General features: G+C 38.8%; 1 protein-coding gene across 45 annotated transcripts in view; it reads right to left on the bottom strand.

The window, feature by feature from the left end:
* PPP6R3 (protein phosphatase 6 regulatory subunit 3) overlaps window positions 1–24095 on the bottom strand; it is a 70451-nt gene that overhangs the window by 38600 nt on the left and 7756 nt on the right. For 17 of the 45 annotated variants that reach the window (XR_004307609.2, XR_014946367.1, XR_014946369.1 and 14 more), the window contains exons 2-18: window positions 23321–23484; window positions 18926–19052; window positions 15842–16074; window positions 14360–14546; window positions 13884–14021; window positions 13473–13538; window positions 12929–13041; window positions 12098–12211; window positions 11313–11442; window positions 9914–10066; window positions 8169–8318; window positions 7581–7645; window positions 5753–5868; window positions 5281–5366; window positions 4102–4188; window positions 2514–2611; window positions 684–738 (exon numbers count right to left, since the gene is read on the bottom strand). Coding sequence is in view for 2 of the 45 variants with exons in the window: in XM_015863790.3 (XP_015719276.2) it covers window positions 684–738; window positions 2514–2611; window positions 4102–4188; window positions 5281–5366; window positions 5753–5868; window positions 7581–7645; window positions 8169–8318; window positions 9914–10066; window positions 11313–11442; window positions 12098–12211; window positions 12929–13041; window positions 13473–13538; window positions 13884–14021; window positions 14360–14546; window positions 15842–16074; window positions 18926–18937 (1803 nt within the window). In the remaining 43 variants the exon portion in view is untranslated. Of the gene's footprint in view, window positions 1–255; window positions 460–683; window positions 739–2513; window positions 2612–4101; window positions 4189–5280; window positions 5367–5752; window positions 5869–7580; window positions 7646–8168; window positions 8319–9913; window positions 10067–11312; window positions 11443–12097; window positions 12212–12928; window positions 13042–13472; window positions 13539–13883; window positions 14022–14359; window positions 14547–15841; window positions 16075–18925; window positions 19053–20377; window positions 20707–23320; window positions 23485–24095 lie in introns of those variants that run through there. The other 28 variants (XR_014946385.1, XR_014946393.1, XR_014946388.1 and 25 more) reach the window with 22 other exon arrangements.

The raw sequence follows: 24095 nt of genomic DNA, 5'->3' as shown, positions 1-24095 counted from the left end.
TATAATTGATTATTCTACTTCAAGTATTTTGGAAATAAATGATTGGTCTGAAGAGAATCTTTAATTTGTGGGGAAGAAAAAGCACCACCCAGTAAGCACTGGAAAACCAGAAGACATTGACAGCTTTATGCTTCCCAGGAAAGCATACAGTGGAATTTGCTTTACTCAACCGCTAACACACTGAGAGCACTCATCCAACAACTGCTGGGAGGCTCCATCGCAATTCAGAATGGTGAGTAAGTGACAACAAAGAGCTTTCCACAAAACTGCAACAGCAAATATTCCAGCTTTATTGTTTGTAGTTTGCATCATTTCAGCTCAACTGACATGCAGCACATATGCTAGAAGTCTCTGTTCTTCACTTTCCGTCACCACTATCTTGGCAGAATGCTGAAACAGCGTCTGTGTTCAAAATGCGTGCGCAGTCTGCACTAACTAGATCCAAGCCTTTTCTTGAACCTGGACACACAAATTAGAAGCACTTGCTTAATATTAACCATAAAGAACAGCAATAAAGTAATCTAACTAGAAAAACCCCACAAGGCAGGAATAAGGTGTAGTTACTTTCCTAACGTTATACGTACATCATAAAACAATAAACAAAAGCCACTAACAAAACTTAAAGGTCACTCAGAAGTTTAAGAGGCAGCAATTTTTCTGCAGGCACAAGAATGCATACTTACACTTTCATTTGTATTGAGGGTAAAGTTGATGTCTGAGACTCGATCAAAAGAAACGCTGCAAAATAAATGATGCATGAAATACACTAAGGAAAGACGATGCTATGACACAAGGACACATCATTTTCACAAGTCCTTACTTACACTATCAGACTAGGAAAGTGAGAAACATAAAGAGCCAGTAATCCCCAGCATGAGACCAAGTACGCAAATTCCACTAAGGAAGTCTGTTGGTTCCTGAAGTGCTTCCAGTGCTTCCAAACATCAATTTAGGTTTTCTGAAGACAGTACTGAATAGCTCTGTTTTTTTAAAACAATTGCTAAATGGAAGTTAAACCTGTCTCCCCCCCCAGGCTGCACATTAAGTTGGAGGCTTCACACTTGTTCACGTATCAAACTTTCCAGCGGTTTTACCAAATCACAGATCTGGCCTAAATCAAAAATAACACCAGGCAAATTGAATCTCTGGGGGAAGCAAGAATACAGGAAGAGGTGGGATAACCTATCGGAAGAGTTAAAACATTCTCTGGTCACCTATGGCAGTCAATTTAGAGCACGTGCTACTCTCTTCCTCTAATCCTTGCTCCAAGCAGGTACGAGATGAGTGATCTAAAGGACCAAGCGTTAAATGAAGCCGCACAACCACGGGAGCTGCCCCCATCCACCTCAGGAATACCCACCTAGCTAGGAGTTGCACTAAGCAGGTAATTTAAACTGCAATTGATTCTTGCACAAGAGGCATAATCTTAAAGGCAGTTAATCTACAACTGAATTAAACTCAGTGTACCTGTCACCTCAAGGTCTCAGTAAATCATCTTCCTTCCACCAAGATTATACACACTACAAAGGAGTTCCAACCCCCATCTTTGCCAAAATTCACTTCCTTCTAGCCAAGTTTCACTGAATCCTGAGCTACTTGCTCACCCATCTTCATCTAACCTCCCAGCAGATCACATGGTATAATAAGGCAGCTCTGCTTTATTGGAACTTCCAACTCTTCCTTGTTGGAAGGCACATGCAAGTTTCAGGTAGCCATCAGTTACTAATCATATCTTACATAAGAGCAAAGATCTTGCATGTTATTGCCTTTTTACACTTCCACAAACCATCATCAAATAATGATTTTGCTCTATTTTAACTTCATCTTCTTTCATCCCAACCCATGAATTCAATCAAATCAGTACTGTTTTCAGTTAGAATTCCCATTCTCTCCTCACTATGCATCAGTTTACTTTGAATCGAAAAAGCAGAAAAGTCTGTCACAGTTTTTATTTTGTTGTCTTCTTTCATTTGTTTTTGTTATTCATAAAACCTGACCAAGACACGTTCTTACATCCCAGCTGCAACACCCTTAAAAAGAAAGGTAAATTTATAATGTTCGCCCTTACTTTCCCCTACAGGAAACAGGGCATGGATTCATAGGCACACTTCTAAGTAGAAGCAACTCATCTGCTCTGCTACACTGACTCAGAGCAGTCTGTTCTACTGTGCCTGCAAACAGAAGTGCTCCCCAAAAGAGCCCACTTACTGAATTTATACAATTTATACAGACCTACAAATTATTTCTTCACTGACAAACTTTATGTTCTCACATTGGCCCAGTCAGGACATTTCAAATGAAAGATCGGCTGTTGTATTCTCATATAAACTGCTCAGAGAGGCTTTTTAAGGGTGCTCAAACACATTCTGGTACCAGAAGACAGGACTGATAGCCAACTGCATCACGTCAATAAAGGCTGGTATTTGTCATCACCAAAACCACAGCAAAATACGCTATATATAAAAAAAAAGCTCCAGAAACTATGGTCAAAACCAGCATAATATTATACTCACTTGCCGATGTCATCTTGATCAGCAAACTTCTCATCGTTGAAGCCAAACTGGTCAATAAAATTGGACGTCATTTGTTGCATCTGATAATCAGAAAAGGCCTGGCAACCCCAGGACCAACGACAGTGATATAATGATTCTAATAATACTCTAAATCCTATTTGCCCATTTTGCTCCAAAGAAATAAAAGCCTCTCTAATCTAAATATAAGAGAAGGAAAAGGACACGCCATACCCTTTGAATTTTAATGGTAATACTAACTACGCGCCTTACATTTACTAATTTGAAAGCCAGTCTAACAGCAGCTCTTAATGAGAAAGCTCAATCTCTAGTTCAACCTTGAGTTAACCAGCATCCTTCCAAATGCACCCTTAAGAAGCAGGGAAACAACACAACGTATTAGGTAAAAGAACAAGCTGCATTTCTTAATATGAATATTAAGATATGAGCCGAAAAATATCCAGAAGTACACTAACTAGAGATACAAAGCTACCCAGTAAGCATGAGCTGCACTTATAGCTAGCCGTATCACTCATACATACATAATGGTGTCTCTTCAACATCTAGAAGAAATCAGCCTTGTGTAGGTCAACAATCAATTACTGACTGTCCCAATAAAACCATTATTCATCTTTATGCTGGTTACTAAGATCTCCTCTTCATCTTGTAAAGTATCTTCACTATTACTGATGTTAAAGGTGCAGGAATGAAAGACACAGGGTGCAGCCATTAACGCCAGTCACCAGGATAAACAGAAAATTAAGACATGAGCCTCACGACATGAAGGGATTATGAAAGTTCGCTGCCTGGATTATTAAGGGGTGCATGAGAAGCACAGAGCTGTTTTGATATCTCACTTTCTCACTAGAGCTGCTTCAGATGGCATCCAACTTATCATGCTGGTATTCAAGCAGACCATACATGCACAAGACCCATAGAGCAGATAAAAAAGAATCTAATTCTCTAAATTTGAGCCACCACTCCCAATTCTTTGTTATTAAAAGTATAGAAAATGTGAGAAGTACCAAAGACAGCATTAGCTGAAAGAAATATGGTTTTGGTTAACAGTCCAAACAAGTTGTATGCTTTGTACAAGGCATCTATTGGTAGTCTTGCATGACAAAACTACACACCAGCAGCTCCCACCCTTTCACCATCCATGGAAGAGTTAAAGGAGATTTATATTGCAAACAGTATTATTGGAAGAATTCTGTCATGCTTCATAAAAATGGCAAATAGAATTCACCGTATCAACCTTCTACATCTAGTAAGAACAAAGGTCACAGAAACTGTGTTCAGCTCAGCCAGGCAGCTAGCATACGAAATGGCTCAGGTAGAACAAGCAGACATCTGCATGCACAGTTCCATCTCAGTTTAAAAACCGAAGGACCGAGAGGCCATGTCGTGTGCTAAGAGTCACATTGAGGGTCTCAATAAAGTAAAAGGGTGCATAAGAACACATCTAAAGAAGCTTAAAAAAAAAAATCTATCACAACCAATACAAATCTAGAAAGATTATTCCCAGGGCATTTTTTTGTTTTGTTTATTTTAAAGATATGAACAAATTATACAGCTAAAAGAGTCAACTCACTTGCTGCAAAGAAGAATCCTGTGAGAAGCCAGTTTCTTTGAAGTCAATCTCATCATCGCTGGAAGAATGAATGTGGCAGGTAGTAACCTATACAAAACAATCGAGTCGTTTGCTTATTGTGTGACAATTTCCAATCCAAACAAGCAACTGAATTAGTTGCAGCTGTCTCAGCTGCTACACTACCTAAAACAGACTCTGAAATATTTCAATATTGTTAGCCTACACCAGAGGAAGAATCTTGTATTTTTATTGTAAGATACGTCAATTAATAGCCACTAAAAGGCTGGATTATACACTTCCTTTCCAAAATAAGGAACACAGGAAAATGAAAAGACTGTCTTGGGTGTCTACAGTATTTGCAAGAATAAAGTTAACAAAAAAAAAAAAAAAAATTCACCTTCAAAAACTCATCATCAACATCTACTTGCAGAAGTAAACATGGTATTATTACCACAGCAACAACTGTTGGAACCATTACCCTAAAAAGAAGGGATGATTTTGATCCCGCAGCACAAAACCAGTGGGAATAGTTTGTTCCTCAAGTAGCAGTGTGGCTGAACTTGTTCTTGGAAGTAGCTATTTTCTATCAGAACAGCACTCCGAAAGTAATTTCAGCTGGGACAGCAATTAGGCAAAGTAACAGTAGTTACAAGAAGTAAGGCTAAGTAACAGCAGTTACAGCTGACCCTTCTGGCAGATCATTTATGTGAAGCAAATGTGTAGATGGCAGTTTGCTCGGTACTGTACTACACTGCCTTATTCCACACACCCATAGAACTCCATGGTACAGAATCTCAAGTAAACACAGTTGGTTTATGTGATTTTTTAGATTTACTTATCTTTTGACAAGAAATCAGTCTACACAAGAGCAGTGTTTAAACACAGAAAATGTAAAAACTTCACAACTTCCTTCAACTTCCTTAAGTATACTCTGTTTCTACACTTTCTCCTATGACGTGTAACATTTATTTAAAAGCCATGTGACCTGGAGTGCTTTATTCTTACATATCTACCATCCAGCCCTGCAATACAATGTGCAGACTGGAAGCACCTGATTTCATGCAAGTTACCTCAGTAGCATGGCAGCAAGAAAGACCGACTGTACTGATGGCAAGAAAATAGAACAATGGGGCTGAAGCAAACAGCAGAAGTTTTCTATTGTTATCTGACACAACTTACCAGATCCACTGTATTCCTTTTGTTAGTTTCTCCTAAAGAGCTCGTACAGAATGTTTCCCACCGCTCTCTAACCTCCTCTGGAAGCTCTAGGATAGGAAAAACAATGTAATAAACAGTAAAGCATCACCATTTTTAGTTGTTCTTTTTCTCTTATAAATCAAAGCTATCAGAAATACTGCAAACAACATACAAATACTAAATCTATGGGGATTACTTCAACTATAGCAAAAAAGTCTTAGCGAGGCAGGCCAGTGTCTCTTTGAGTTTACTTCAAGGAGCTCCAATACCATTCAGCTAAGTTTGAAAGATCATTAAAATTCTGTTTAAGGAGGAATGGTTCTAAGCTGAATGTGTCAGAAATATATATAGTTGTTTTAATCCAAAAATCTGCCTTCTAAATTAAGTTTTATCAATTTCCTAAAAACGTGATGCTGAAAGTCACAAACAAAAACATAATGAGCATTAATGTTACCTTTAATAAGCTGTTGGACTAGTGTGCTGTTAGGGCCCTTATCAGTACTATGCACAATACAGTTTGCTATCCTTGTCAGATGACCCATATAGCCATGCCGTCTTCCTCCTTCAGCCCTGCAAGAGACCAAAGAAATGTAAACTGCATGCACTCTGAGCAACTCTGCTATTGCATGTTGTTACAAAATATTCTACCAGAGTTAAGAAGCTATGCAAGACAGACAAGCTAACCTCCCAGTTCTTAAAGCATAAGAGTAGTATCCTAAAACTAGAGGTACACAAAAATACTCAACCTAAAATACAAGTGTTTAGACTACAATGAGCCATCCAGAAGACTAACAGGGCTGTAACTACCAAGAAGGAAGCACAGAGCATCTGAACAGATCATTCCTGTTTTCATGTTTGTGTGTGGGGAAAAGAAGAATGTGCTGTGTTACCAAGATGAAGACAGAACTGCCAACACATCAGTAATATTCAGAAAAACACTGTTGCTGAGAATATTTTTCAGCACTTCTATACACTGAGCACTCTGGTGCATTATCTGTTGGGATATTATGTAGGCTGCTCTGAAAGTAATGCTTCCTATTTATTTCCATGGAAACTAAACCAAAGAGCAAATCAGTTTTTTTCCAGACAGAAGCAGAATCCAATATTTATACCAAAGGCTTTCCCAGTAATACCACAAACATACAATAGCAAATAGGTAATGCCACATGGCAGGCATTAAAAATCAAGAATATCCAACCAAATAATAGTTTTAGGTTGCACATATAGAAACAAGAACCTATTTGCTCATAATCTAGGTTAGTAGTTCTCTTATAACCTCAGGAGATAAGGATGACATAATAAAATATAGGTGGGACAGCCTGATCTAACTAAGCCACAGTCCCTATTAACTGCCTCCCTTTCCTCCATAACACTCTTGAGATATTTCAACATCCTTATTTTTAGGTCAGCTGCACTAGTCACGTATTTTCTGACTCACACCAGATAGGAATAGGAGCATTTCAGGGAACAGTACTGTTTCTCAAATAATAAACCAGCAATCCAGCAACAGTATCCCAGTCAGCTAACTCAGTATTTTCATAAGTTAGCTCTAATGTTCACTGTTCAGAAGTCTCCCAAGTCAAATACATGAGCCTTCAGAGCACCATTATATCACTTCAGGTAAAGACTGGAAGCTTTTCCTCATGATATGAACTCAGTTCCAGACAGCTGGCTATCTGAAACTTCCATCCTTTCCACGATCACACACTTCCAGAAGGTATTCCCCATTGCCGAGATCTTCACTTCTGCTACTTATGAGTCTGTTCCTCCCCAGAACGTATTATGCTTTGATCTGTTCATTAATTGCTTACTGGAGCAAAGCATGTTTTGTCCCCCCATTCCTTTAAAACTTCAGGCTATGTTTCTGTAATTGAAGACTGGTAGACTCAACAGGCTGTTGTAATGTTTTACGCAGTGTAGGAGTTAAAGACTTAGTTCTACTCCTATGTGGCAAAGGAAAAAGTATTCAAATGCTACCAAAAAGATGGCCTAAACTTCAGGCATTACCAGAAGAGAAAACTGAAGGATTCTGAAAGAAAATTCAGTACGTGTGAAAGCTTTAATCCAAATACTATCTGTTTCTAGAACATTTACTACCAAGCAAACTGTACTTCCAAATAAATATTTAATGCACTGCATACTTCAATGAAAGCGATGTGTTTGTCTTTAAAACATCTTAAGCAAGAGTATTTGTTGGTCAGTTCAGTCAGAACTGGTCATACATATGTTTCACAATTAAAGTTGTATTTAGACAATTAAAGGAAAAAAAAAAAATTACTCACTGTTTCTTCTCATTCATCTCCCATGCTTCAAGTATTCGTTCTATTAGTTGGCACTTAAGGAAGAGCTACAGAATAAAATGCAAAACATACTTAAGAGCTGTTAAGTGGAACAACATTATGCATCAGGGATGACTTAAAGAAAAATCATCACGTCTTACAAGGCAACTAGTTTCAGGTTTTGGATGGATACTCGGATTAAGGGTCTCAGTGCTCAGAAGCAGCAGCCAGATCTGAGCTGGAAACCTGAAGGCTGAAGTTATGTTAATTTGACTTCTCTTTGATGGCAGCTGCTGCATTGTACTAGTGGACAGACACTGAGATAGCAATTCTAATTCTTAACAAAAAGAGAAACTTCAATTAAAAGGGAGCCCTAGCAGTCATAAACACATGCTTGCTCTGAAGGCAGCAAAAACCCACTTTGTGGCACTCTCAGGTCTAACAACCAGAACTGACATGCTAAAAAAGCACAAAACTAAGAACTCTTAATTTTACATGAAGTAAAACTGGGCTATGCTTTATGAAAGAATAACTGCTACCTTACCATGGGGGTAGAAATATTTGAGAAACTCCTTCCAAAACACAACTTACATGTTTCAATAAAAGATTGTCCCCAGTGGAATCCTGATCTGTAATTGTGCCATTTTCTGTGCTTTCAAGAGGACTTGCAAGAATCAACGCAATACAGATTTCTACTTGAGTATGCAAAAAGTTATTCCACGTATACTTAAAGAACATGTCCTGAAAAACACAAAATTCAACAGAGTTCATAGAAACCAGGGTCTCTTCAAACATAAGACTTACTCCAGCATCTAATTTCAACAGCAACAAGCAAGTTCTTCAAGTTTTGCAATAACCATTACTGTGCAAGCAAAAGTGTGATCCACAAAGAAGTTATTTCTTTAGCTTACTGTTATCAGAGCATTAAGGACTATCATGATGGATGAGAATGAATACTCAGCTAGAGTTAGCCTGGGAGTAACTGATAGTGCACTCTAGACAAAGAAAGCTGGAATGATACTCCCCATTAAATTCTTTCTGCCAGCAGCAGCCCTGAAAAAGTAATGCTATTTATGACCTCCTTAGCCCTGAACAAATTTCTTTTCTGAGTTCACCACAGACTTTTAGTGACTACAATATCCTTCTGTGACATGCTTCTGCCCTTACTGAGAGAGGCGTTACAAGAAATTGCATCTAACTGCTTTGCACCTACCATCTATACTAGTTTTATTCTTCTCTTACAGAAAGCTATCTCAGATAATCCAAATGCAGCTTGAGATTATTTAACACTTTACATGAGACAAATACTGAGGTTGACAGACCGTGAATTGTGTTCATCTAGATCTCCTTTTAAGCATCAGATTTCACTTTATTCTTTTTTCCAAACTTACTATCCAGTTATTTTAGACTATTCCTTACTACAAAACTCAAATGACTGCTGTCCCTGGAAAACAGTATTAGTAATAAATGCAGTGATGGAAGGAGCATTGAATAACATAATTCAAGTCTTATTCAAGCTACACCTAAAGAACCTAACAGTTCCACTTCAGCTCTCTTAAACTAATGACACCCTTGCCTAAAGCTAAGCTACTGATGTGAACTATTACTATTTCTAATAAAGTCTACACAGCAAAGTATGTGCTGTTTCAGCAAACACCATGAAGCATTGAAATTCAAGGCAGGTACCACTGTTTTTCCTTATAAGAAATCTGCAACTGAAAAGCATGTTCAAACTCACTGAATTTAGTTGTGTCTTTTTTCCTAAACCTACTTACAAGAACAATCTAACATTCACAGCGCATGTATTCCCTTAGATAATGGGAATTCATGTTAGAATGAAGTTAGCTATTTCTATACATGTTAATACCTGTCCGCAAACCCAAGCTGAACAGAGAAATGCAGATGAAGACACTGAAAAGAAGACATAACTACAGCTACTTTCGTTGAAGGAAAGATTTTAGAGTAAATTAGTCTGGGTCTGAAAAACACTAGTATTTTCAACTTTGTAATTACCTGCTTAGAATCAGAAGCTTTCCTATTATATTCTGATACTAAACTCAAGCACATGGAGATGAAAAAACAAGCTTAAGAAAACTAGTCCAAGAGAATCATGCAGGTTTATGAAGGTGCAAAGATGCATAGGAGTGATCAGAGGAAAGAAAATGCTAATTTCAAATAAATGAATCTAACACTGAAATGAGATATTGAAAGTTGTCAAGGCAAGAGAAGCTACAACACAAGTCAAAAAGCTGGAGACCGTATTATATCTGCATCAACAAAGGTCAGTAAAGTCCTTGTTAGCAATTTGCAAAAGTAAGGCAGCATGAAGCTCTTACCAGTATAACTCCTATGCTGTTCAGTTCTATAAGCTCCTGATTCACGCTGCTTGTATTTGTCTGTAGAAGACTAGATATTAATCTAATCACATTTAAGCGTGTGTTCCCCACAGGTGGATCCAATACTCCCCACGTTGTCCTCATGACACTTTTCTGGGGAAAAAAAAATTTAAAAAGGCACAACCATTAAAATTTCACATGAAAGAACAGTGGAAAAATAAAAACTAAACAGCTTGTTGCTACTATGCACAAAAATCGCACAAAAGCAGCTTTCAATACTAAAAACTAAAGCTTATTTTAACATGGAAAACAGCCACACAAAACCAAAGACACTAGAAGTTGTTTGGTAGCTGCGGAATATCAGAACAGATGCATTCCACAAAAAGGATGAGCAAATACTTAGGCTTCTCACTCATTAATCCACATACTCAGCTACAGCCTGCGTTACTACAGTACTTGAAAACAGCTAGGTGGGCAATCTCCAAACACACATTATGCTTCAGCAACCCTGATTTCATTTACATGAAAGTGATGTCAGAAGTTTCTCCTGGTGCATTCTTCCAATGTTATAAACAAAACAAGCTCCATCCGTGCTGTCCTAATGAGTTACTTCCATCAGCACGAACCTCCTATCCATGCAGGTCTTCGTTTTACAATACATGCCATAGCTTTTACACCAAAGTTTAAGCTGGCTGCCAGATCAGACCTGTTATCACATACTACACAGACTGTAGCACCGTGACCTGAGCCATGCTCCAACTGAAATACTGGTGGTAATTATTTGAGGGGGGTAAAAAAAAAATTAAAAATCAACCATAGATAAAACAGCAATTCAAACAGCTGGTCGCATTTATCTTTAGTAACAACATGACATGAATATGTTGCTTATTATAAAACAAACAAACAAACAGTTGAACAAAGAAACAGAAACATTTAGTATGGTTGGAGTGTGGTACATGCAGTAGAGCTGGTCTACTCTCGGTCCGGGACAAGTCTAGAAGAACTCTGCACAGCCAACATGAGGCTTGCACAAGTTCCAAACTACTGAGGCAGCCAGAATCCTTGCTTCCTATTCAGATAGGATTTAGGAGCAGAACACAGTACTGACTGCCAAAAATAGAAAGAAAAATCTTATTTCCTTGCTTTCAGAAGGAAGTAATCTTCAAGGCTTCTTGCCAGCTGAAGAGTTTAAGCTGGAAAAGTGTACCAATTAGCAAAAAACGTTGGCTCAGAGACAAATGTAATGAATAGAAAAGGTCACAAGAGGCAGGGAAGGAACCTGGGCTCTTGCCTGGAAGTTGTCGGACAAACTAGGCCTTGTTCTTGAAACCCAACTGAAATACAATCATGCGGTGACAGTCTTGCTTCAAATTCTTGGACAGTACCAGGTTTCACTTACTTTTGGAGGCTCAAGTAGGAGTTCATGGAAGGATGAAAGTCGTGCTTTTATGGCTTCTAGAACACTTTTATTGACAGAATACGCTGAATTGCTCATGCCAGGAGGACACATCTCTATATGGCCTTCAAATCTGAAGTACACAAGCCAAGTCTGATTATAGATACCAAAATAAGTTCTAAAACAACACTAAGGCATAATTTTGAGCGTCACTGTTTTGAAGACATAAACAGCATAAAGAGCAAAAACATCATGTTACAAATATAAAAATCAAGCACAAACTTAGGGCAGAGAAAGACTCTTCTGAACACTAGACCTAATGTATCTAGATTTATCATATTTTAAAGCTCCAGCATGGTTTTCAGCCACTGATAGAATATTACAGCTGCTACATTCCCTCTTATGTGAGGAAGAGCTTCACTTGCCTACTGAACAGTCAAACCTCTGTTCACTAGCTTCTCAAAGTGAAGTTGTAATAGAGTTCCAAATAACTTTTTTTTTTTTTTTGGAAGTTAATAGCCAATTGCTACACTGCACATAGGTGCTCCATTCTTTGTTCCTAGGAAGATGAAAGGAAATGAGACTGATCTATCAAGTGGCAAGTTCCAAGAAAAAAAACCTGCGGGAAAATCAGTCATCTGGGGAACTGATCGATACTGGCATTACTACACATGGTTCACTGTTTCACTTAAGCTGTGATAGACCACTAAAACATTTCAGTCAAGGACATGGAAGGCATTTCAGAAGTTGAGTTAAAGAAAGCAGGCATAAGTAATAAAAACACTTACGTCTGTCGTCTTGTCTCAAGTAAGGTCAGTAATATTTGGATTGCACTGACTATTGCAGATTCATTCTTTTCTTTATGAAAAATATTAGACAGCAGCTGCTCTATGATTTCTCGTCTGAAAACAAAGCACTGCCATCAGACACAACAGTTCTTTACAATACAGTTGTTAAAGAGAACTAGTTACTGTTTGTACACATCAAATTAATGAACAGGATAAAGTGAAGTATTATTTCAATCTAATAGGTGTCATTACCACAGTCATTTCCATCATCACCACTGCAGTAAGACCTCCCTAACTCCTCCCGATCTTGTTTGGTTGTAAATCTGACAATCAATACGATAGAAGAGGATAGTTTGCTGTCAGACCAAAAGACCACTTAGACCGTGTCACACAGCCACAAATCTAACCCTAGAACCAGCAAACCAAAGAAGGCGATAGCCAAAAATCTTCTCAGGTACAACCAAACACTTAGATTAGCTTAAAATAACAGATCAAAGCCAAAGTTCACAATGTATACTCTGCATAATACCAAGCTGACCTCCACATACCCGATCCCATTAACTTCGATAGAGCAGGAAATATTTTAATCTAACATCCCTTAGTCATAAGCAAGGTACGAGAACAGGACAAAATGTTAAGAGAAACCACCAGGAAATACATCCAGGCAAGCTGTACTTATTTGCAAAGTTATTTTCAATTATACAGATAACAGGCAATCAGAAGTCTTCAGGAAAGTGGAGCTTGCAATTCCAAAGGTTTTAAAGGACAAATGCTAAATACTGCTCTGATTCACTGAAACAAAATATCAGAAAATTGGGCAACCCAGCTTACTTCTCTAGACTTGCCAGCAGGGGATCTGGTTCTGAACTGTTCTGTACTTGTAACATCTGATCTCTGCTTAAACGAATAATTTCACAGAGTGACTGTGATGCATTTGAATGTCTCTGGAACAGAAAAACATAGTATCATTAGATTAATAACATGGCGGAGTAGAATTCCTTATTAAAATAAGCTGCAAAATTTACAGTCTTTTCTACCACAAAACACTTCAGACAACTATATTATGCCATATCTAAGCCTTAACAAGCCAAAAAGCTTTTGGTATTGAAAGTATTTTCAGTATTACAAAGGAAGAATATTCGAGCTGAATACTCAGAATAATGCTTAGTCTATGCTATGCTTTGACCCAGATCCCATACGCTCTGCAAATCCCAAAGGAAGAGAGAACAAAAGCAAGCCCTTCCCAAGCACCAACTACTACACCACTAAATACTGGAATTAGCTTGCTGAAAATAAACAGGCAGAAAACAGTCCCACTGGAAGAGTTCTAACACTACTGTACAGTAATCGAAAAGAACACCAGACCAATACTTACATCTTCATCTTGAGATGGATGTACAATTTCTACAAGCCGCTGGATAATCCTCTCTTCGTTTAGCCACTGTAAAAGTATTTGTGGACGTGGGTAAGAATGTTGTCCGAGTGAATGAATTTAAACTAGAGAACTAAAAGTAGTCTGAAAAGTGCCCTGAGTAATGCTGTTGATGTTTCTAAACAAGGATTAACACCACTTCAGAGAAAAAGGACAGAAGCAAAATTAAGAGCTCATGAACACATGTTAAAAAAAAAATTAAGAACAAAAAACCCCTCAACCTTTGATAATCTCTTCCCAAAATGCCCAAAAGGGTGTCAAGGGTCAAGAATGGTCTAAGTGGTCTAAACTGGTTATAAAGTATTTTTTTGACAGTTCAGAAGTCAGGTAAAAATTGTGGCAAGTTTTACTCACATTCAACACTTCTTGCCTGGGCTGTGGAGGTTCTATGCAAGTCAGTAGCCTGAGCAGCAAGTCCATGATAGCAGAGGTCCCTATGTGCTTAATAACGAGGTCTACAAAATCGTGTTTCTTCTTTAAAAAATCCACAATCTAGAAATGAACAAGGAAGAAGCTTACTTTTGCTTACCTGTATTTTATATGGCAACTTACACTGACCGGTTTTAGTTCCTCTCACTTACTAAAATGAGACAATAAATGACTACTTAAACACTTCCAAGTCGTAAAGCTAGCATTATAAGACAAGATAAAAAGGCACATACACACCGAGGAGCAACAGAGGTGCAAGATGAACCCATCTACATGCACATCTTGGGCTTCCTTTCAAGACTAGCTTTTTCTGTATGAGGTTCCCCCACACTCACGTCAGGAAGCAAAGTGGAATACAGCAAAACCTCAACAGCAAAACCTTAACGTTTTCAAGCATTTACCTGTTCTGGTTTTCTGCTTATGAGAATACTTAGCACCTTGCTGAAGAAACTGGCGAGTAAAGGGTTTAGAGGAGATTCATTTAAGAGGAAGCTGTACAGTTTCATGAGTAAAGATTCTTCTTCTCCCAGCCTATCATTGATCTGTGAGACATCTGAAGTAAGCAGCTCACAGGATATGTTTGGATACCTGCGAAAAAGGTAAGAAGTGTGTACACAATCCATCAGCCATTCAATACTTCAAAGAAATACATATCCAATCAGAACCTAACAGGGCTTCTACTAAGACCAATTTTTCAAGCATGATCACTCTGCACTAATTACAAAAAAGCAAATAACTGCAAGATAACATAACTGTACACTCAGCTACAAGCTGTGTTCTCTCATTTAGAAAATAGACTGCTATGACCTTCAGTTGAAGAGGAAAACACTAGCTGCCAAGAAATTAAGTAGGCTGATAACAGCAGACTGATACCTGAGAGGGAGCAGTGGGTTTGCCCCTTTCTAATAACGAGGCTTACACTAAAAAAGTCAAAGCCAAAAGTTTCAGGATTAATCTCTCTACATCTATTGCAACTGTGTAGTCTCACTAAACTACCTCATGTCCGATAAAGCCTATAAAACTAGTTAGCACTTTCAAATACAGGAAACTATTGGGTTTGATGGTCTCTTAGCTTAATTACTCAGTAACCTGAACTACACTTCTAGACTCCGCTCATACTAAAGACAGTTACAATAGCGCCACGAGAGTAAAGCTTATAAGCATAAGATATCTGCTATTTCAAAGTCTGCTAGAAATACAGGAGGTCTGGTTTGTCAGAAAGAGAGTAATCTCTTAGTTGCAGCATTTCTATTTCACATTAAGTTTTGCCTTCTACTTTAAGAAATGGCAGCTTTCTGCACAGACAACCCTAAAAGAGGTCAAAATTGGCAGAAAAACTTTAAATTGCTAGATTGAATGTTGAGTTTGAACCTTCTCAACAAACCAGTAAGAGATGACCAGCAAGAATGATGGCCGTGCTCAGTTCTAACAGTTCTAGCTCTGCAAAGGAAAACACTCGCAATCAAGTGGCTGGCAAATTCTTCCAAGAAGTGCTGCAGACTTTCTTAAATGCATCCCCAAAACAGCTTACTAAGCATTAATATAACAAGGCTAAGCTCCAAACTAAATTATGCAAACACAGGTTTTCACTCAACTACCTTTCATCACATAAGAAGAAATGAAAGCTTTTTCATCTAGGTTCTGATTATTTCATTTAGCATTTCTTTTGGGCAGCACCTGTTTGAGGGGCTCCTGCTCAGAAAACATGCGAACATTAGAATGACTTAAATAAAAGTTCCACGAGCCACTTGAAAATGAGCTCAAACAACATTGTACTAAAGAACACCGTGCAGAAATGCACATATACTACCAGATTAACACTGAAGTATGTCACCTCTCTTTCTACATTCCCAACTTCCTCAACCCCCTAGAAATTCTCCTACTTGTATCGTATTTTTTCATCCATGTCTTGAGGTGGTTCTTCGATGATGAATGAAACCAAGTCTTCCAAGCATTCTGACTTCAACAGAAACTCAATAAGTTTGCGATTCTGAGCCTTGCATTCCTGCAGGACGTCCTCTTCATCCATCAACTCCTTCAGTGTTACATCTTCTCTCTCTAGAAGTGTATCTATGTGGGATGACGAATGGAGATCAAATTTCCAAAACATGCTGGTCTGGATAAAAGAACATACACAAAGCATTAGTTTCACACGTGTAGTTATGCAGAAACAATTCACAGTACTACCTCATAGCTTCTAATCCCCAAAGGCATCTGCACACAGAGAAGCATTCTAGAACTTCAAAAATATGCAGCAGCAGATGCTTAAAGACCATCACAGAGCTACAAAATCATATTCGATTAGAGAAGATTGAATGTTCTGTAGCACGTTTTACACCTTCAGCAATTGCCAATATTTTGAGACTGAAAGTTATTCAGCTCTGGGGTTTTCACCTACATGTTTCCTCTTGCCACTCTGTTTCGGATCTACACCCCCAATTCACAAATTCACAGCTACCTGCTCAGCAATGACTAGATCTGGTAGACAATAAAACAGGCAAAGCATTAGCATATTAGAGTGCTACCTCTGCCACTGAAAAGAATACCTCCAAAGGTACAAGAATTATAACCATTTAATTTGCGGGCAGCACGCACCAAAAGCACTGGAGCTAATTTCAGTGCAAGGCCTACTGTTTCACTGTACCTCCCCTCCGCAAACATGAAACAAGGAGGGGCAGAACAAGGGACAGTAAAATTTCTTATGCATCTGTCTGAAAGGACAGCATCCCCAGTAAGCACTAAGGAAGACTAATATAGGCATGAGCAGTTTAACCTCTCCTTACAGAAAGGCTTTGAGCACCTCCGCGTTCATTCTGTTTCTCTAAGACAACCTGCAAGCAGTTGCAAGACAGAACATCAACTAGTCTTGTACGAATGCAGAATTTGTGCAGATGGATTGAAAGAGATGCTAGAGATCAATAAGAACGGCTTTTCCCCTACAGCTAGAAGCAGCATGGTTTTAAGCAGTGCTCAAATAAAAGAAAAACCTCTTTTTGCTCCTTTAGTAGCTGTCTTCCAAGCGTGAAGGTTTAATAATTAATGGTGAAAATTAGTGAAAGTATTAGCTGCAAGGACATGAGGTTAATGCAGAGAATGTAGGTGAGCAGTACTATTTGAGCAAGAACACTTTTACAAGCTGCAGTTATATATGAAGAAGGTGCAAATTTATCTACCACAATCAAACCACGCCTTTGGCATATAAATTCTTATGGTAACCTACATTTAAAACAAATGTTCTTATATACACTAAATTCTTACATTAGTTACTTCTTATATAGATTCTTATATAAACTGAAGGGTAAATAGACGGCCATCTAACAAGGAAGGCTGAGGAAAGGACTGAGGCATTCAATTCTTTTTTTCACCTGTCTTCAATAATGATAGATCTTGGGCTGCCCGGTCCTCAGAAATATAAGACCGTAATTAGGGAAGCAGTGTCTTTCGAACTGTGGTCACTGAAATTTCAAGGGACCAATGGATCAGCTCAACAGAAGTCCATGGGGCCTGACAGGATTCACCCAGAGGGAGTAAAACAGACGCTACAGCTGGACCCCTCTCAACAATTTACCAAAAGCCTTGGGGGTCTCTGCTAAGTGGAAGTTTGCCAGCATGAGAGCCAAAATGCAAAAAGGGGCATGAGAGAAGTCCCAGTAAACTGCTGCCCCTTTAGTCCAGCCTCAGCACCTGCAGAAGCTTCAGAGATGATCACCCTCATTGTGACTGAAAGTCAGTTGAAGAATAAAGCTATGATCAGGCACAATGTGTGTTCATGAAGAAAAAGTCTTGCTTTACTACTTTGACCACATTCAATGCTAAGGTCCACTTGGGGGATGAAAGGAAAGCAGTGGACATCAGTCTGAATTTTAATCAGGCCTTTGATACCATCCCTCACAGCATCCTTCTGGAAATACTGTTTGACATGGACGTTAAGAACAAATTCATTACCGTGAGTGTTCAAACACTGGAACAGGGGTGGTGGATGACAGGTGGTGCCTGTCAACCTTCAAGAGGCATTTGAACCATGCCCTCATTTCTTTAACCCTTTGGTTAGCCCTGAAGTGGTCAGGTAGTTGGAGCAGATGATCTTTTGAAGGTCTCTTCTATAAGAACTGTTCTATTCAGACATCATTAAGTGTTCACTGCATAAGTTTAAATGGATTTAGCATGCCTACCATTGCTACTCAAAATGAGGTGTCAAATTTTGTCACCTCACCCACTAAAGTACTGAGAAATCCATACATCTAGCAAAACCTCATTAGCAAGACTTCCAACTCTTAGCTTAAAGATCAGAATAAGCCTGGTATACTCACTACAGTGATGTTTCAATTGCTTTTAAGGTTTGCCCTGTTGCATTAATTATGTGCTGATCACTTCGTACTGCCTCACTTTGCTTAGGATTTTGTCAGGAGTTTTAGAGCATAAATAACTGCCCTCAGATTACACAGCTTCCCATTTAAACTTACAGGAGTGAAAAAAATCATTCTAGAAGAAGTACAGATAGATTTAATTGCAGTATCAGTATCACAATCATTGAGAGTCCATGCAGTGATTAAGTGGATAAAAAAATACAAATAATTTCTGAAGAAAATAAATCTTATGAGCAAATGTCAAAAGCACTTGATTTTATGTCATCTTAAATCAAATTACACAGAGTTATTAAAAACATTGGCTTATGGATTATTTGGGCTACGCACAGACTCACTGGGAGTAATTAAAGTAGTGCAATATTAAAGGCACAGAATATTTTCTTCCTTAAGCCTCTAATAAGTAGATCAAATCCCTCCCCTTGCCCCACTTAGTGAAAGTAGCATCTTTGCAAGTAACCACTACCAACCAATGCTAATTCCAGACAGAAATCCCTGTGAACTGATTAAAGCTCATTTCAGTAGCTTCAGTGCACTTCTCGAGTTACTCATTTCAAGAGAAATTCAACAGAAAACAGCAACAACAAATAAAAAGAGGCATACTACTGCGAACATGTTACTGCGTTATTTCCCACACTGTCTCCCAGGCAAGCTCTTTTAAGGATGCTCTCCCAGCATGTCAGGTGCCGGCCAGAGATTATTCCATCACTGTTCAACAGGAGCCCAGGTCCTTTGGAACAAGGAAAAATAAACACCATAAAATGTGCAAGTGAGGAATTCCAGGAACCCCAAAGATGATTTTATCAAGTGTTAGAACTGACGATAATCTAAGAACAGCTCATCACAGTTCTGAATGGAAGGTACAAAAAGCAAGTTTGCTCAAAAGAGCTACAGAAACATAGCCTACTTTAACACCCTCTCCCCCCAAACCTAACCAGTCCTCAGTTATTTTCATGCTCTTTCAAACTTGAGTCTGATTAAGAGTAGCAGAGAATCAGAACGTACGTCTACTGATCAGGAGGAGGAACCTTCCACCTGTGCTTCTCACCAAATTTCACTATCTGCTAATTCACAATCCACTCCAAAGGTCAGGTGGGCTCTATTACTCAACTTCAACTCTGATACCAGCAGCAAAACCACAGCATTGATTCAACAACAGATGGAAAATACTGACAAATCAGAACAGCACTTTAGATACTCTGGGACTACACTAAAAACTCCTGGATGTGGAAAAAAAATCGTATTAATGATGGCAAAGTTGTTGCAGGTACTTTCTTCTCCCGTAACACTTAGTCAGCTTCCCCTGCCCTGCTCTCTGAAAGCTCCCAGCAAGCAAGACCAGGAAACTTCCGATTTAAGATTGCCTTAGATAGTTCACACCAACCTGATACAAGTTGCAACAACCAAAGTTACTATGTAGCATTTGCGACCAAAACAAAAACCTGACCTTTTTCCTGCAGTTAATACTGTAACAGATTCTTCTCTAAACGAATTGGGAAATAACACTCCATTTAGTTAGTACCTGCCTTAAAATCTGGAGCAAAAGAAAGCCTTTTGATAAACTGATGAAATTCTTCACTCTTCTGAGCCACAGATAACTGAAATTCATAACTGAGTGCTTAGAGAGGAAATAAAGCTTACAAATGCACCTTCCCCAAACCTTTTACATCTTTTGTCTACTACAGATGAAGAAAACCACGATGTATTTTGCTCCACAGGAACTAGATGGGCTGCCTCAAGGCCAAAATGCTCAGCTGAGATCTCCATGAGAACAAAACCTGTGGATGTAATTAAAACAAGATTCTCCATAGTCTCCAATAGATATAGCAGTCAAACAGCTTTCCTGAAAGCTTGTATCGCTGTTTGCTGTTCCCAGTCTACAAAATGAACATAAATCCTAGACAGATATGCCTCTACAAGGATAATTCTGGGGACTGTCTCCTGTCTTGAATCTCTTTACAACACACACTTCTTTAAGACTATTTGGGTGACCTGCTCATTTAAGTTCTGGACTTCTATACAGCTTACACAGGTGAATCTTTAACCAGGAGTTACCTCCAGCATGGTAGCTCATACTTGTGGTAGCTTCAAGCACATTGGGCCATCTAAACCAGCACACAAACAGAACTAGAAGGATGATGTTTCAGGTACGATGTTTCACTTGACAGCCGAATGTGTTAAAAGCAAAAACCCAGAGCTTCCATCAGAAATTCACAAGTCTTTGCAGCACTACACAATTGCACAGGAGAATCTTCAAGTGCATCGGGTGTCAAGCTGAAGCTGCTGCAGTGTTTTGAGACCCTAAGAAGTGCTACACAGAGTAGTAAGGATTGTGTTGCCAAGTACCGAACTGAGAACACAACTTCCTTCCACAACACTGTTTTCTTCATATAGAGTTCAAGAGCACAGAGGGAAAAAAAAAATAAAAATAAAAATCAATTACTTTTGCACCAAAAAAACCCAACAACTTTCCTATGATCAAACATATCCTAAGTTAAGCAGGATATTTCAATAAAACAGGATTTTCCCACTCTCAGGCAGCAGCTGACAGAAGGCAACTTCATCACTGGATGCAAGGAGAGGAGCCACAAACGTAATCCTTGGCATCGCCAACGTTACTCAACCATGTCTAATTCCTCAGTACTTCCATAAAGCATTTTCAGTGCAAACAATGAACTGCCTTCAAAAAACCAAACAGGTGAGCACGCTCAGGGGAAGTAATGAGAGAAACAGCATCTTTTAATGATAACACCATGAGAATTTGGCAACATTTCAAAGACTTTTAACAGCAAGTGGCTTCTTTAAAATGCTAGGCATGTCCTTCCGCCAGGTCCCCAAAATTCCTATTGGTTAAGTACACTTCATTAGTTTCCAACTTATTTCTGCCCAAAACAGTGAACATTGATCAGATACTACACTGGCATTCATAAAGCCCTTACTTTGATACTGGCAATTTACAATCTCTTCAAAGTAAAACTAAGCAAAAGTCTGCCCCTGAAAAAAAGTGGAGAGAGAGACAGAAATAGCAGTCATGAACACTGACAGACAATACACTCTAGTGGCTACTTCTTAAACTGCTAAGACAGCAACTACTGTTCTAAATCCTAGATTCAATTGCACTGTATCACACCTAGCGATCACAAACTAAAATAAAAGCTTTAACACAGCAGTGTTTTTGTGAGACAGTTCCTGCATTTCTTAAACACGGGTGGAATCATATGACTAAGTTCCTACCATCATTGAGCTCTAAGATACAGGGACTGCAGGGGAACATTCCTTGCAGATAACCCAGTGACAGTTCAGTGTTTTAAACACCAGGTAGAATTCCACTTCCATACCAAAACAACACACTGCTCCTCCCAAGTACTATCAACAACTCCTGTGTAGCTAAAGTGTGTTTGGGAACACAACAGAAAAAATTCAGCACATGCATTAACTATTTTACAGTTTAACAATGTACTACTGGATACAACTGACTCCAGCCTGCACACATTTACAGCATGGATACTCCTGAAATGAAAGCCCTTAGCTAACTGCACACTTGAGAGATGTGCCTACCTGGCAGTCCTTTCTCGACTAGAAGAAAAACCATGTTTGCAAACAGCAAGAAAACAACCATTTTCCTAACACTCTCAAACAGCTGTCTCCAGCTCCCAGTCTGAAGGGAAATTATCTAATAAAGAGGGATGACTTTCATTCTCTATTTACTAAACAGTAAGTACCTTCTCTTCACTTCCCAAAGGAGGGGCCTGTGTCAGTTGTAGAGCAGCTACAAATTGAGGCAGAAGTGACATCTCTTTCACACTTACCATTCCATACTCCCACTGGCTGCCCTTACATCTAGCTCAGAGCTACAAATATGTGTGTTTTTACACAGTATAGATAATATACACCCATCACGTGCACACCTACAGACGTCTACTGACTGAGTGTCCCAGTGGTCAATTGCTATGATGAAGTACAGAAGAACTTCCAGAACAGTTCACATTGACTTGACGACAGTGATACCTCCAAATTCCTGAGGTCGTAACTGTCTGACAAAAAAATCTACACTTCACAATCAAGTTACAAGAACAGTTTGAAACCAAGCAACCAGCGTAGCCTTGGTGATTCCTACACTATGGCAAACCACTGGTTAATTAATCGTTAATAAATGTATGTTCTTGTTACCTGCAACTACAAATGAGACATTGGCCTCCCCCTACACAAACGCAATAGAATCATTTTCTACTATCTTCACTCCAGCAGCCAAACATTTACAAATGTAAAGTATCAATTGGTCAGGGAATTCAGTTAGATCCTCAGTATTTTGAACTCTTCCCATTATTTTCAAAATGGAAATTAGGTTATTTATGTACTGAGAAGAACAGATGGTTCAGCAATATTATACCAAGACTGCTACATAATGCATACCTACATAGAAGGCAGGTTTTACTCTGCAGCATTCAGTCTGATACAAAAAATGAGGCTGCAGAAGACAGGATTACTGTACTCCAATATGAGAACCTATAGCGCCAAAAATGTTTTGTACCTAACGTATGTCAATGCATGAACACATTTGCTTTGAAACTCTTTGAAACTCAAAGAATGGGAGGTTGGGCAGCTGATACACTTCCAGGCACAAAATCAAAACACTTTAAAACATGTTCTCTGCAAAACAAATAGAATAACCACAACAGCATGTCTAGAATGAGCCTCAAGGGTCAACTAAGACTGAAAAGAAGAGGTGGAACAGGGGCTAAGAAATAAAATAAAAGCAAAAGACCAAGTGAAAAACAGCTGTCTGTAAAGTTGTTGGGAAAAAAGAAAGGCTGAAAGGAAAAGAATGGCCACAAAGCCTGACCTGCGGAAAAAGGAAAAGCAGGTAAATAAGCTTTTAGTGAAGACAAGAGACAAAGTTAAAGCATTTAGGAATAACTTAAAGTTTAATCTGAGGCTTTATAGATGCCGAAGCTAAGTATACTGCTATAGATGAAGTTTAATAGCAACATTTCTTACCTGTTAAACAAAAGCTTTAACAAAATTTAAACAACAGAATTTGTACTCTCTCAGGCTCCTTCCCATTACAGGGTATCCTGGCAACAGCAAAAATCTTTCAATCTACAGTATTAGCAGATTAGCAGGACTGAATTAGGATTGAATTAGATGAAGCAGATTTCTTCCTACAACGACAAAAAAGACATTTTATAATTTAGTGTTGTTAACAGGCTCTCGGTTCAGTAGTTCAACAACTGCACGAACACAAAGTGTTGCTTTGCAGGCAATAAGGCACACGAGCTGAAGGAGGAAACAACTCCATCAACCTAAATATATGCAAGAAAAATACATTCACAGAGTGGTTTGGGTTGGAAGGAATTCTTGGAATTCTTTCTGAACTCAAAGTAGCATTTACATTTCAGTTACAGTCGCCCAATGAATGTGCTCTGGATGGTACTTTTTTATTGATTCACTTCAGGGCTAGGAAGTTTTGCTTGCAGTACCATGTTATTTGGTACCTCCCAACAGCGCTGGAACCAGAAGCCATCACTCCTCTATTTCACGCACAACGGCACGGAGATTCCAGGCCCTGACATACACAAACATTAAATCCAGCCTTCTCTAAGGCTATTTTAGTAACCAACGTACACATGAACTGAAGGTCAGCATAATACATTGACCAGAATACTTTCAAAGGTCAAGCATGTTTTTCATCCCAAGATCTTCAGGTCCAAATGTCAAGTAGATCTGCCAATCCCTTGTGAGCCAAGTGACTTACTAGAGCAGAAAAAGTAAA

Source organism: Coturnix japonica, chromosome 5 (genome assembly GCF_054131305.1).
Source record: "Coturnix japonica strain WE chromosome 5, WE-NBRP24, whole genome shotgun sequence".
Taxonomy (NCBI): Eukaryota; Metazoa; Chordata; class Aves; order Galliformes; family Phasianidae; genus Coturnix; species Coturnix japonica.
This window is presented reverse-complemented; position numbering and strand designations above follow the sequence as displayed.